General features: G+C 38.6%; 1 protein-coding gene across 1 annotated transcript in view; it reads right to left on the bottom strand.

Annotated features, from left to right (window-relative positions):
• Window positions 1-2,589: 2,589 nt before the first annotated feature.
• SLC26A4 (solute carrier family 26 member 4) overlaps window positions 2,590-14,040 on the bottom strand; it is a gene marked incomplete at its 5' end in the record, with an annotated part of 22,555 nt that continues 11,104 nt past the window's right edge. Inside the window, 11 exons of the mRNA XM_010175817.2 lie at window positions 2,590-2,613; window positions 4,267-4,350; window positions 5,509-5,654; window positions 5,982-6,036; window positions 7,473-7,703; window positions 9,538-9,633; window positions 9,744-9,836; window positions 10,166-10,235; window positions 11,618-11,724; window positions 13,170-13,265; window positions 13,469-13,546. Coding sequence (XP_010174119.2) covers window positions 2,590-2,613; window positions 4,267-4,350; window positions 5,509-5,654; window positions 5,982-6,036; window positions 7,473-7,703; window positions 9,538-9,633; window positions 9,744-9,836; window positions 10,166-10,235; window positions 11,618-11,724; window positions 13,170-13,265; window positions 13,469-13,546 — 1,080 coding nt within the window. The remainder of the gene's footprint in view (window positions 2,614-4,266; window positions 4,351-5,508; window positions 5,655-5,981; window positions 6,037-7,472; window positions 7,704-9,537; window positions 9,634-9,743; window positions 9,837-10,165; window positions 10,236-11,617; window positions 11,725-13,169; window positions 13,266-13,468; window positions 13,547-14,040) is intronic.

Consider the following 14,040-nt stretch of genomic DNA (forward strand, 5'->3'; position numbering starts at 1 on the left):
TAGATGATCTTAAAGGCCCCTTCCAATCCTAACCATTCTATGATTCTATGATCATCTACCTTCAAGCCTGTATTGCATTTGAAATTAGAAACTTCACTGACTGGCAAACTGGCAACCTGTCACAAGTGGGGTCCCCTAGGGATCAATACTGGGCACAGTGCTGTTTAATATCTTCATAAGTGAAAGTGATCTGGATGATGGGATCAAGTGTACCCTGATGAAGTTTGCTTCCCCACCAAACTGAGTGGGGAAGTGGACATTTTGGAAGGGAGAGCCACCCTGCAGGAAGACCTGGATGGGCTGGAAGAGTGGGCTAACAAGAACCTTATTAAGTTCAACAAGGACAAGTGTAAGCTCTTGCACCTGGGAAAACATAATCCAGGAGTGCAGCACAGACTGGGATCTACCTGGCTGGAGAGCAGCTCCGTGGAAAGGGTCCTGGCAAGGGTCCTGGTGGACAGCAAGCTCAATATAAGTGAACAGTGTGCTGCAGCGGCACAGAAAGCCAACAGAGTGCTGGGTTGCATCAACAAGGACATCACCAGCAGAGATAAAGAAGTCGTTATCCCACTCTACTCAGTGCTTGTCAGGCCACACCTGCAACTCTCTGTTCAGTTTTGGTCCCCACTATATAAAAAAGATGTGGACAGGTTGGAGAGGGTCCAAAGAAGGGCCACAAAGATGATCAAAGGACTGGGAAGCCTGCCATGTGAGGAAAGGCTGAGAGAACTGGGTTTGTTCAGCCTTGAGAAAAAAAGGCTGAGAGAACACCTCATCACTATGTTCCAGTACCTAAAGGGTGGCTACAAAGAGGATGGAGACTCCTTTTCTACAAGGAGCCACATGGAAAAGAGGAGGAGTAATGGGTACAAGTTCCTCCTGGGGAGATTCCGATAGGACACAAGAGGATGATTTTTCACAATGAGAACAATTAACCATTGGAATAATCTCCCCAGGGAAATGGTGGATTCCCCAACACTGGATACTTTTAAGATTCAGCTGGACAGGGTGCTGGGCCATCTTGTCGAGACCATGCTTTTGCCAAGACAGGTTGGACCAGATGATCCTTGAGGTTCCTTCCAACCTCGTATTCTATGATTCTGTCATGAAGGCTGTTTTTGCCTTAACTGGAGAATGAAGATGTCAGTCTGCTGCTGTTACCTACTGTATAAGATACTGTCCAACTGACTGAAGTTTATAGGATATTTTTCACTGATTTTGATGGAGTTCACTCGGGTCCTTAGGACAGAATAATTTATTTAGTGCTTAGCTTTTCACTTGCTAACATTACTTGTAGCAAAAATCTTTTCTGTGGAGTGCGATTTAGGAAAATTTCACTGACATAATCAAATAAGGAGATTTAAATATGTGAACATACTGAAGCTAATTGGCACACATTGTGAAACTTAAAGGACATTTTACACCTGGACATTGCTTTCACTTTTGTAATTATCTGTTCCCTCACCATACAGGGGGTTTTTCCATTTAAAAAATTAATGTAGTGCTAAAAAATTTAAAGTAGCAGTTGTTTTCCATCAAAATACATTTCTTCCTCATGAAAAGTAAGAGCATTGATTTCCTGCATATCTATTTTATATAGTCCTAAAGTAAGGATTAAATTTTTGCAGCTTAAATCCTATATATTTTGTAAATTATTGCACCTGTGCATTATGGACTGTCAAATGTAAAAGAACAGCAGCACTCTGAAGTAGAATATTAAAAGAAAAATGTGCTATATAAAAATATAACTATTCATTAAACTAAATAAACTATATTCCATTAAAAAAACCCCACAAACCTCTATACTAGGTCACATTCTGACTTTCTTACTTGCACTCAGTAGCAGCCTGTTCTACAGATTCCATTAAGTACTTGGGAACTAAGGTTTTCCTTAATCTAATTTATGTCCTCATCTGCCTCTTGAGAAGGGTATGTAACCTAGCCAAAAGAGCCAAATATATCTTCTGTATAGACTTCATTTTAGGGATGATCATTAATAGTAGTGCACAATTTGCTACAGTGGGATTAATACAGAACTAACAAACAAACCTATATCCAAGGGTCTTTTCTATTGAAACTTACCCTTAAGTTACTATTAAGTTGTTAAGTTTTATAGTAGTTCAGTGCTGTTTTCTGTTCATGTGACTGTTTCACCTGTCACCTGTTTCCGTTATCTAACAACCTGCAGCAATTTCAGGAATTATCATGATACATTTTTCAAGACTTGTCAGCATGTATGCTCACACTAATGTTCTAGAATGCAAAGCCTTGGCAAGCTAAACCTCCTCCTGCCCTCTCGCTAGGCATTGTGCAAATGCAGGACAAAAGGCCTGCCATCCAAAGACAGCCTTCTGATTTTTTTATCAATATATCATATCAGAAAGTGCTGGCTGAATCAAGGTCCAGAATATTTCCAGGAAAACATTACCTAAAATTTAGAGATTTCTAGAGATCTGTATCATTCAGACAAACAATCAGGGTCTTCTTCAAGTGCAAAGATTGGTTTCATTGCAGAAATGCTTATGTAGTACCGGTGCACAAATATTGCTGTGAGTTCACAGGTAGGAGGACAGTACCAGCAGTTGGTCTTCATGAAGCAAGTCTGCGCATAGCCTAGTGAGATGGTTTTCAAAAGGTGGAGAGAAACAGGCCATGGTTAGTTCTGAGTACACACCACTTGGAAAAATAAAATGTACGTGCATGTGTTAACTAAAAACTACCAAGTTCAACCTGGCTTCAGTGAAAGTACAGATAAAGTAACTGTTTGGAGGTAGCGTTCACCTCACTTGTGTTTGCATCAGACAATTCAGTCAGGAAGCTGCAAGTCTGGAGGTTACTAGCTCTCACATTCAAAATGTGGCTATAAAAGTAGAGGACAAACCTCTTAGAACACTCTGGCCTTGTATTGGTGGTTTTGTGTCTGGCTTCTTTTCTTATTTAATGACAATAATATAAATATCTAAGCAATCCTGTGAATAGAAATCAGAATTTAAGTCTTTTGGCCTGCCACTCCCAAATGCTCCTGGTACAGAATCATGGTGTCTTTCTAGCTTTTTAAATCCTTCATTCCTTTCTGCACTGTGACTTACAGAGGAGTGGAAAGGGCTTCATAAATAATATTTGGGTCTCTTGCAATATTCATACCAACCAAAAAAGGTGAATCAGGAGTACCAAGTGTCACAATTTACTTACCAAACCCTGATGAAGTCTGAGAGGCTTTTGCTTAGGGTCTCCGTTTCCCCTCTCACCAATCTGCCTTCCAGGCTGACCTTACCTTTTGCTACGGGACTTCATGCTATGGTAGAAACTACAATGCAGGGTGATGCTGAGAACCTCTGCCTCACCACAACCTACTCTTACCTACTTCCCTCCAAGGACCTCTGCATCCCATAGGGACAGCAATATTGCTGCAGCATTTTGCTAGAACATGACAGAGAGAAAAGTCACAGCATGCCTCCTGCTCCTTTCCATTCCAGTGGCTGGAGCAGAAAGACCAAGCACCAGGCACTACCCCATTTTAGGCTGGGAATTAAGAATGGAGTTCTGACTGGTACCACAGCAGCATAACAGGAGGGACACATAGTAAATCATACCTTTACCTACATGCAGTGTTGTAATGCTTCCAAGGTATTGATGCATCACTAGTTTAATCCATCTCAGGCTTTAAAAGGGCATTTAGCCCAATCTCCTGTTTTCTGAGTAAGTGGCCTCTGTGCTGCGCTGTTATTTCAGCAGCAAGTGCTACTTTATTTTCTGGCAGTATTTGGTAAATACAAAATACCATGGTATTGCTTTAAGGGACTTGTGCTGTTAGCTATGTTCAGTACGCTGCTTTGCTGCAGCTTCCTGTAAAACGTTCAGATTGTGCAAGAAAGTGTCTGCTGCGTTAAAAGGAGGAATGAAGGGGGGAGGTTGACCATAATTTTGGACTTGGGTGCCTCAAGCCTTACCAGGTCTTCTTTTAGGCACCTAACTCGTGTTTAGATCTATTTATAAGCCTGTGTAAAGCAAAAGTAGTCCTAAACCGACAGAGATCAGGAGATGCTTGTGCACATATAACCTACTACATCTGAAGAAAAACTTGACTTCCTCCACTAAGCACTCACATTCAGGTACCCAGGGAGGGTATTTATTTATGGAGAAGGAAACTGCTGAGGGCTCAGTTCATCTGCCATACCCTCACAGCATGATTCAATGCTACAGGCAAAGGAATAAAGCCAGCAGTACTTTACAAGTAATAGACACATTCAGTTCTAAAGTGCGTACCTCTTCCTGAACATCAAGTTCATCGTCCAGCCGGCTTGTTTCTGTGAATTCTATGGGTTCTTTAGACTCCTGCATGAGTGAAATCTTGGCAGAAAGAAATTAAGAAACATGATGAGTTAAGCATTGTCCATACCATTGAAATGTATTTATTATTCTCAAGCACCTTAAGATAACTTCCACCACTTACAATAGTCTGTTGTTTACTGTTCCTTAACAAAGCTGTTGATTTAGTTCAGCTGAGAGGAACTTAAATGTGGAAAAGGTTTTGGTCCTGCCTCTCCTCATATGACTAGTTATGGCTTTGTAAAAATAATAAAAGCAGAATCTATCTCTAAACTATTGTATAGCTTTGTCAAAATGTTAATCTCTACTACAAGACAGTACTATGCAAAAATTATCAAAAAATAAGGGTCTCACCCTAGTTATTTGTCAGTAATATTAATTCTAATTACTCTTTATTCATAATACTGTAATAGTGATTGCTAGTGAAGGAATTATGGTGAAAAGATAGGAGAACATTGTAAGACCATTTTCATAATGTGGGCCCACATCTTTAAATGCTACAGAGTGTTCTGGTTATCTCAAAAACCACAAAATATAACTAGGAAATAAACAGAGAAGGGCAGTAGGAATGAGCACTGTCGTGGAACTCACAACAAATAGAGTGGGACTCTTCAGCTTTGATCAGAGGTATATGATGGTGTTGGGTAAGGGAGCAGGGAATGATCAGTCATTGCAACTAGCAATACAGAAATCCAGTAGGCTTAAAACAAATGGGAAATATTTGTCGTATAGCACATTTAAAATTACAGAACTCATCTCCACAGGATAGTGTCAAGCTAAAATGTGTAAAGGGGCTCCAAAAGGAATATGACAGACACATCAAAGAGAACTCCACCTATGACAATTAAATATAGTGGTCCAAATGCAAGCTCCAGCTGAGGAAGTTCCTAAGCTGCCAGTTGCCAGAAACTAGAAAATATGTCTTAGGATGAAGTGTTCTCCATATGTCCTGTTTCTCATGTTCTTTTCACCAAGATCCTGTGGTCTGCAGTCGACAGACCCTCCCTTTGGTCTAGCGAAATATTCTGTACTACAGAAGCTGTCCACTTTACTAGACTCTCACTTTTTTTGTACTACAGCTCTATATCTAGTTTTCGAATGTGCCATGCTGTAATGGAAAGTGCAAGAATGAATGCTAGATGGTAGAAGGAAGTGAAACATACTACTGGCTATCCTTACCTTCTCGAATATAGGATCTTGGTTGTCACTGTATGTCATTTGATTCCTTATGTAGAGCACAGCATCATGGACAGTCAAGAAGAATATGTCTTTTCTGACAATATCATCAAAGAAGGCACTCCGTTCCAGTTGAGATATAAGGTTGTCTAAATAAAAGAAAGTCATAACAGGTTAATACAATTTGAAATAATTTAAGAAATAAATGTCAAAATACATGTCAACTGTCAGAAATCAAAAGTACAGCCAAATCAATCTATCAATCATAGCTTTGTCTTGACTTTTACTTTCCATATTTCCTTTAAGCCCCACCACTCTTTCTGTCCCACCACAACCCACCATGTTTATCAGTGTGATAATTCACATTTTTATTAGAGTAAATGCTCCCACAGACACATACAGAGATCCCTTCTCATCCCTTCTCATCTTCATTTTATTCTTTGCATGAGTGGTAGTAGAAATATTTGGATGTTTACCTTGATATGAAGCAAAGTATACTCTCACATCAATTCTCTCAAACTCTCTAATTATCTAAAAAAATAAAAGTTTGCAACAAGGACATAAATAAAGTCTGTAAGGAGAAAATACATGTATATATATATATATGTCTATATATATGTAATGTATAGGCACACACACACTTAATTTGTTTCTGAGTGTCTTCATTCCAAATTGTAGGTATTTTTTATTCAGCATAAATAAGGAACTGCTATACTTTGCTGTACTTAAAGATCCAGTAGTTAAGTACCTCATTGCTGAAGTGGCTTATCTTTGACTATGTACATTGCTGCCTGTTAAGATTCCCATTTTGTTCTCATAATATGAATAACCATGTCTCTTTAAGTGGGCCTGGGATAGCTTTATTTCCCCCCATGTACATGTGATATGACACGATCTTTCACTGGCACATGCAAATTTTTTTACACAGATTTTTCCCTCATGCAGTGCACCAGATGGACCTGTTCTTGGCTGCAAAAGCTGCACATGGAAAGAGTTATCTCTTTGGACCCCACATTTCTTTTGTCTCAGAAGCCAGAACTGAATTGCAACTGGGCAGAAGGCTGAAGCAAGGCACACAGCATTCTTGTATTTCAGTTAGTTAAAAGGTGGGAGACTGGATTCTACTCCTGGCTCCTGGTAGCGGGCAAGTCTCTTAGATTAATATTTTCAGAGGTGATTGATTGCTAATTCCATCCCCTTCACTGATAAACCAGAGTCTTGGTAGTCTAAGATCTGGTTTATAGATAGGCTAAGCAGTCTGAATTGCAAAATGAAGCTAGTGAAAGCAGCAAACTGAACATACAAAGTATCATAAAAAGACTAAAGACTGAATAACCTGGTCGTACACAATTGTAAATGGGCATCAAAAATAATGGAAATACTTGGCCTTTATCTCTTCACCTCATTTCCCTCTCCGTAAACTAGGAATATTATCTCCTTATTACATACTGTGATGTTTGAAGATGAATTAATGAATGTTGATTAATCACTCTGGTATTAGCCACAGAAAACCCTTTTAAAAAATTAATTATTCTGCCTTCCTTCATAATTTAAATAATATGGAATGAATAAATCTTGTGGATAAAGACTGAAGTGATGGTAAGATGAAATTTTTACTACCTCTGTGTTGAGTGAGCATCATCCTGTGCCCAGATTAAAGCACTAGGCATGTGGAAAGAAAATATATAATTAAAATATTTCATAACATATGCATACATGGGGACTACATTTTGCAGTTCTAATTTTAGAGTACTTGAACATGCAACCTTCATATTGTTTTTTAATGCATTTTTTGGATTTTTTTTCCACCAAAAATATGCACACACTAATATTCTAACTCTTGCTGTATAAAAGTTTTAGGGGTATTTTTCAACAACAACAACAACAACAGACTTTTATAAACTCAGAAATTAACTTCAGCTAACAGCTCTTGATTTACATGGAACACCAGAAAAAAATGCCCTTACCGTTTTTATTGATCTCACAGCTACAATATCCAAGAACGTTACTGCTCCAAAATCAAGAATGAGACTGTGGATGGGCACCTTGGGGATGTTTACTTTGACTGGGAGTTCTGAATTCCAGTCTACCTGGATCTCTACTTCTTTGGTGGGAACTTGAAGATCTTCGTTGTCTTCAGGTTCCTCATCGGTCTCAAAAGCTTCATTACTAATACCAGGGTCACTGATGATGCCATTCTAATGTGCAGATAATATATGGAATATAGCATTCAATCATAGAGAAAGTTTTGTAGTTACAGGAAATACTTCCCTGTGATAAATTCTGTTTCAGGAATGAACAAGACCAACACTTGTGACCAGTACCCTCCTGCTCCCGACCCCTGGTAATGTGGTTAGCATAACTAACACCATTTTATAAGGCAAGCAGCCATTCTCTGTGACTGAGCAGGTCACATAATCGTTCCCTTTCCCCTCATTCTCAGGCCTTGAAGGTCCTATAAACCAAGTAGACAAACCAAACAGATTTCTTCTTCCCCTCCCTACCAGTCTCAAGATTCCTGGGTGCCAGGCTGATTACTCCATTCCTTGCCAGCCTTGCAGGTCCCAGGCACCCAGCCAACCAGATGGTGTTGATGACCCCGTCACAGAACACAGAAGCGTAACAGCACACAGAGCATAGTCCGTAAAATCAAGGAGCTACAGGCCCTAAGTGAGGAATTTAGACTGGAACTGCTGCTGGACAGTGAGACCCATGACCCGCTGTGGACAGGGATGCATCCACTGTTGTCAGCTTCCTCCAAGGACTGGATGAGTGACTCGTCTTCTTTTATACAATTTTTGAGGCTACATTATGATTGTTATATTGATACATCAAACCGTGTGTTAAGATCTGACCCAGTCTGCAGAGAATCCAGTTGATTAGAAATCAGAAGCTAAGTTAAGGTATAGGTGATTATAAACTGTAAGTTAAATTGTATTATAAATTCTGTATTATGCTACTTATAAATTGTACTACATTGATTCTGTTTGCAGAAATTTTGTGGCATTCTAATAATAAATTCTGTGCTACACTAATTGTAAAATCCTGCTGGGAAAAAAGAAAGCTTTAATTGTAACTACAATTTAGTGTCATCATCATTCTGCCAAGGATGCCTAAAAGAAGCTGTCTGTCTCCTTAGTGTTGGGTGATGATACCGCATCCAGTGATTCAAAGAAAAACAAGATAGACCACCACATAGTTACCTCCTCCTCTGTGTAGTGTATTTCCTTTCCCCCCCTTTTTTTTTTTGTTAAAAGAGCATCTTCCTGTAAAAAAGCCACTATCCAGAAAAATAAATACCTCAGAGCTACTCCCTTCTTCAATAGCTTTATTTCTAGGAGATATTTAAGACCAGTATTTTCAGCTTTGAATTAGATTTATGACAACATGGTTAAATGACTAGGTCAAAGGCTGGAATGTCACATAACCAAGCATTTAACTGCATCATAACTTGTAATATGTACAGGAAATACTGCATCCTGTACTGAGAGCAATGACAACAGAAAACCCATTTCTAACTTCCAGTTCTGGAGATTTAATCTGTTGCCTGTACCTGTCCAATTAAATGTAAGCATTTAATTATTGAAATGTACATTCCATACTCAAGAGGAACATATGCTGCTTTCTTTAAAGAGGATGTGGAAGGCTATGTCTACCAGCCAACTGGTACAGCTCACCTGTGCATAGAAAGCTGGATGATAGGAGCATGTGCACATGAAAGAGCCAGCACTCCTAATGCACAGAGACAATCTGAAGTGGTGAGGGCCAGAGGCAACAACAGGGAATCTCGTGCTTCCACTCCCGTTAGCAGTACAACTGCCACAGCTGCCTGAATCTGTGGGGTCTTTGGCAATAGGTGCACTGCTCTGTTAAGTCTCCTGCAGGTCCCAGACTTCCTACCATAGTAATAAGTCACACTTTTCCATCTTTCTTTTAAAGATGAGTACAGAGGAACTCATAATTCAGGCTAAAGTTATAAAGCTCTAACAGTAATCCTTTGAGAAAAAATAGAAAGAGGAATATTTGTTTTACCTTAGTAGCTTTTAATTTTCCCTTCTTAATTAGTTTTTGTATCTTCCTCAGTGCTTTGAGTCTTTTATTATATACCTTGACTGCATCAAATCCCACCTGCAGAAAAAGGATCAAGACATCAAAATTATTTAATTTTACCTAGATATAATTCTGAGGAAATCTCAAAGACAGTTAAGAAGCATCCAAAACCATCACATAGCACTTACTGTGGATTTGAGGCTGCTTTTAAGTCCATCGATGTTAGCATAAAAAATTGGACTTGAAAACTTGAGAATCTTCACACCTTCTGGTTCTATAACCTGTTGCCAAGGAATATAAGGTCAAGCAGAAACAAACATATTTTGGCTAGTAAGAAGCACTTTAACTGTTTCAACAGTTCAGCTACGTAACTAATTCACAAAAAAATGCCATATCTTTGCTGATAACTGAAGTGATTCAGTTTTTAGAAGCTTACATCCCCAGCATGCAATATGGACCAACCATCTGGATCAAGATGAAGCATTTAATGCTGAAACAAGTTATCTTGGAGCACTCCACTTCCAAATTCAAGTTGTCCACAATCTGCAAGGTACAACTTTGTTTTACAGCGGCCTGTAGACTGAAGGGAAACAACTCAGCAATGACTTACATTTTTGTAGTCCTTGACCTTCTTGTAGATGTCTGTGCCAGGAATGTTTCCAAAGCCACCCCATGAAGGACTAACAGAAATAAAAAGAAAAGACAGTGAAGATAAACATCATACTTAGGTACTCACAGAATTGAAGGCATTGCTGCATACAAGTTGTCATAGACTCTTGTAGTCTGCTCTCTTCTGCCAGACTAATAGCCTCATGGGAAAAGTGTGGTATCTTTGTTTTGTGTTGCTGTGCAGGGGTCTTTTTCCGATTTGTAGTGAATGGTCCTTTTTCAAGACAAGGCACTTTAGTCTCAGCCTAACTGCTGCACCATTTTCATGTAGAGCTGTATGAATAACTTGTTCCATTTCTTTCCCAAATCAGAAAAATGTTTTAAAAGCAGATTAGTTTGGTTTGCATGAAAAAACATTTTTTTGACTCTGAAAAAAAATTGAACACTTTTTTCATTTCAAATCAACGGAAACAATAGATTTACCTTTTTTTCACATTACTTAAACCTTTTTGTCCAACCTTTTTCATTTTTATTTCAGTCAATAACAAAACCAAAATATTTTGCAGTCTCCGGATATATTCTTAACAGTTGAAGCAAATTGGTTTGGAGTTTGTAAAGCCTCACCTCCCTTCTATATTTTGATTTCACAAATCTGAGTTGAATTTGGGAATGTTTTTTGATGATCTTCAAATTCCATTTTTTATAATTACTATTCTATTTTATATTACTATTTGACTTTTGCAAGGCTTTATTTTTATGCATTTGCTGACAGTGCAACTATCCTTTGGTATTGCTGGTACCCATACTCTCTGGACTCCAGGCTGAAGGAAAGGAGTTATGTTGTATTTTCAGAGAAAAGATCAATGAAAAGTAAGAAGATGGCCAAAGAAGATTCTGCAAAGCCTCATTTTCTCACCATTCCACTACCATATGTTTCTTTGACCAGCAAAAAAATCAGTCACAAGCACAAAATTTCGTCTTATTCTCATGCTTTCTCCTCTTCTTCTTTCACAGGCATATACTCAGTCTTGTATAAACAGTAAGTGAAAAGGTCATTGGCAAATGCAACATACTGTAGTAGTATTAAATGCTAAGAGTTACTATAATGATCAATTAATTACAGAAGCCATTCATACATCTTTTTACATTTGATCTGGAATGTTCCTATCCCTTTCCAGAACTCAGCTATGTGTTCTGGATGCATAAATAACATGGCTAAGTATCAGCAGAGTACCCAACATGATATAGAATAAACACTGATAAAATAATGTAGCTTCTCTTTTATCAGTGTAATTAAATGATAGCACACAAACAGTGTTTTGTTCTAAAGAACAGATTTTTTCAATTTCAAAATTTTTGTAAACCCAAGCACAAATTATCTTGCTTTTCAGCATATTGTCTTCCTTTTTCATGGTATAACACTAACAATTATTTCTGATTATGTGTTACTTACAACTGGACTCTCAGCACAACTGTCAGCAATCCAAACAAAAGGCCAGCAAGTAATCCCAAATCCAGCCCCAGAATGATGGATGCTACACATGTAAAAACCCAGATCATCTGGAGAGGAAATAATAAATGTAAAGTCTCTTAATTATGACATATAACTCCTAGTCATGCTAAAGAATCACTAGACCAGACACTATGAGTAGTAGAAGAATTTAACTTTGGAAATGATCATAGCACACTGGTAATTAGCTGACTTCCATACAAAAGTCTTCCTCTTCCTCCAAGATGCTTCTATCCATCACTATCTTATTAGGCGTAGTTAGCTTTTCAGGAATTAAGTTTTTTTAACATAACAGCATTTTTCAAGGATCCAGTTACTTTGGTGAAATTAAAGGGGATGCAGTAAACCACTGTATTTTCTTCTTGCTGATGGTGACAGTCTTTGTTAATCTTTCTTTAGAAAGTTGAAAGAATTTTTTTTCCCAAGATGTAAAATACTGTAAGATGCCACACCTACAGACATATAAAGAGGGAAGGGGGCTCCTCAGTGATATCTAAGAATCAGAACTGTTCCAAAGAGAGGTATTTCATATTAACAGGTTGATGGCACTCTGAAGTCTCCACTGAATATTCAGGCAGAACAGTTGAAGAGGGCTCCTCAGTTCTTCCCTACGTCACTGCCCAGGCAGAACACTCAGTGGACTCAATCATACAAAAAGCTGAGTGCCCACACTTCTCACTGAAGTCAGTGAGATCTTTTACCTACAAAGAGGACTAGTAAATTATTAACTAAAAAATGTCAGATCTACCCAAGGCAGGTAATTCCCAATGGCACAGTCTGTAAAATCTGTGCATAGTAAGGACTGCATGAAGAAAATACTTTCCATGTAATCTTTTCTGCCCTAACAGCCACACTGAAGGCCTGTTCCACAGAAAACATGGTGGGAGATGTGAGCAAGTACATAGAGATAAGGTCATAGTGGTTTGTAAGAAAAGCCTGTAATATATCCCTTAGCATGCCAAAAGAAAACACATTAGTCTTGCTACAACAAGAAAACATATCTTCTGAGGACTACCTGAAATTATCCTGGCAAATGGTATGCCAATATCCCAATACATAAATATATGTACATGAATTGAGGAAAGGTCAGTTTTTCTGACCCATTTAAATTGTGCAAAAGATAAAAGCTGACTGGTAAAGGTGGCAACAGGCCATCTTTATGCTGATTTTCAAGCTATCTCAAAACAAGAGTGCTGTAAACTATGGTAATTGCTATGAAGAAGTGATCACTACACAGGAATACCCTGAGTGACACACTTACTGTTGGGTACAGGGAATAAAGAAGATAAGCAGAATACTATGTAAAGCTCTAAAATGGGGAATTTTAAACTGACCTCATGGCACTTGCATTTTGAGGATGCACATAAAAGTTTTCTGAAGTTAACTCTACAAAATTCTGTTTAGGTGGTAGTTAAAAGAAATTTGGATGGCATTAAAAGACAAAAAGAAAACCAGATGAAAACTTTCAGGAGAAAAGAAAAAACAGATGACTTACAGCATCAACTTTATTCTGTCTCCACAGACGGGGAACATCAAACACTTGCATGAACATTCCTTTCAGGTTAGCTATGACTACAGCTGCCAACACAGACTGTAAAGAAAAATGATGAAAAAGTGTTATTCAGAAGCAAAGATGCATGTTCAGATAGTGCTCAACATCACACACTATAAACCAGATCCACATCTGGTATCAGACACCATAGTTTAAACAGGGCTATTAATCCTGCCCATCAAAGTTGAGCATTTGGCTCTGATTGGTGCTGGTGGCTGTGCTGCAGAGGACAAGTACGGTACCTTTTGTAAGGGCTCTAGCAATTTCCCCAGGGCAACAATGGAAATCAAAACAATCCCAGCTGAGATTATACCAGCAACCTGAGAAGAACAGAGTGTTTATAGGAAATAACTCATTAGGATTTTATCTTATGCTTCTAGGATTACAAATAAAAATGTACAAGTAGTTGCACATTACATTTCTTTAGGAACAAGGAGACCTGCCAAAATGCCGTTGTGTTTAGGTATACGTGGACAATCATTATACACTTCAGCTAACACAGAGGGAATTCAATTAAGCAGGTAGTGTAAACAACTGCACGAAAGGTAGTAGCTCTTGGAGGGGTTATGTTGCATAGACAGATGAAAGGAGCAGAGTTTGTATGTCAGCCAGAAAAGGGGCTGCTGGATAACCTGTAGTTCTCCACTGTTTAACAGTGCAAAGCTGTAGTACTGTAAAACAGAGTAGCATACTCAACATGAGAAAGATGGCACATGGGCAGATGATGAATGGCATATGGCAGGGCTGCTCAGGCCAGTACATGGGAGCTTAAATACCTCATAGGCAACTGCGAAAGGAGTTCCTCCCTCATCCT

The sequence above is a fragment of the Antrostomus carolinensis genome, unplaced genomic scaffold, assembly GCF_000700745.2.
Source record: "Antrostomus carolinensis isolate BGI_N321 unplaced genomic scaffold, ASM70074v2 scaffold15399, whole genome shotgun sequence".
Classification (NCBI taxonomy): Eukaryota; Metazoa; Chordata; class Aves; order Caprimulgiformes; family Caprimulgidae; genus Antrostomus; species Antrostomus carolinensis.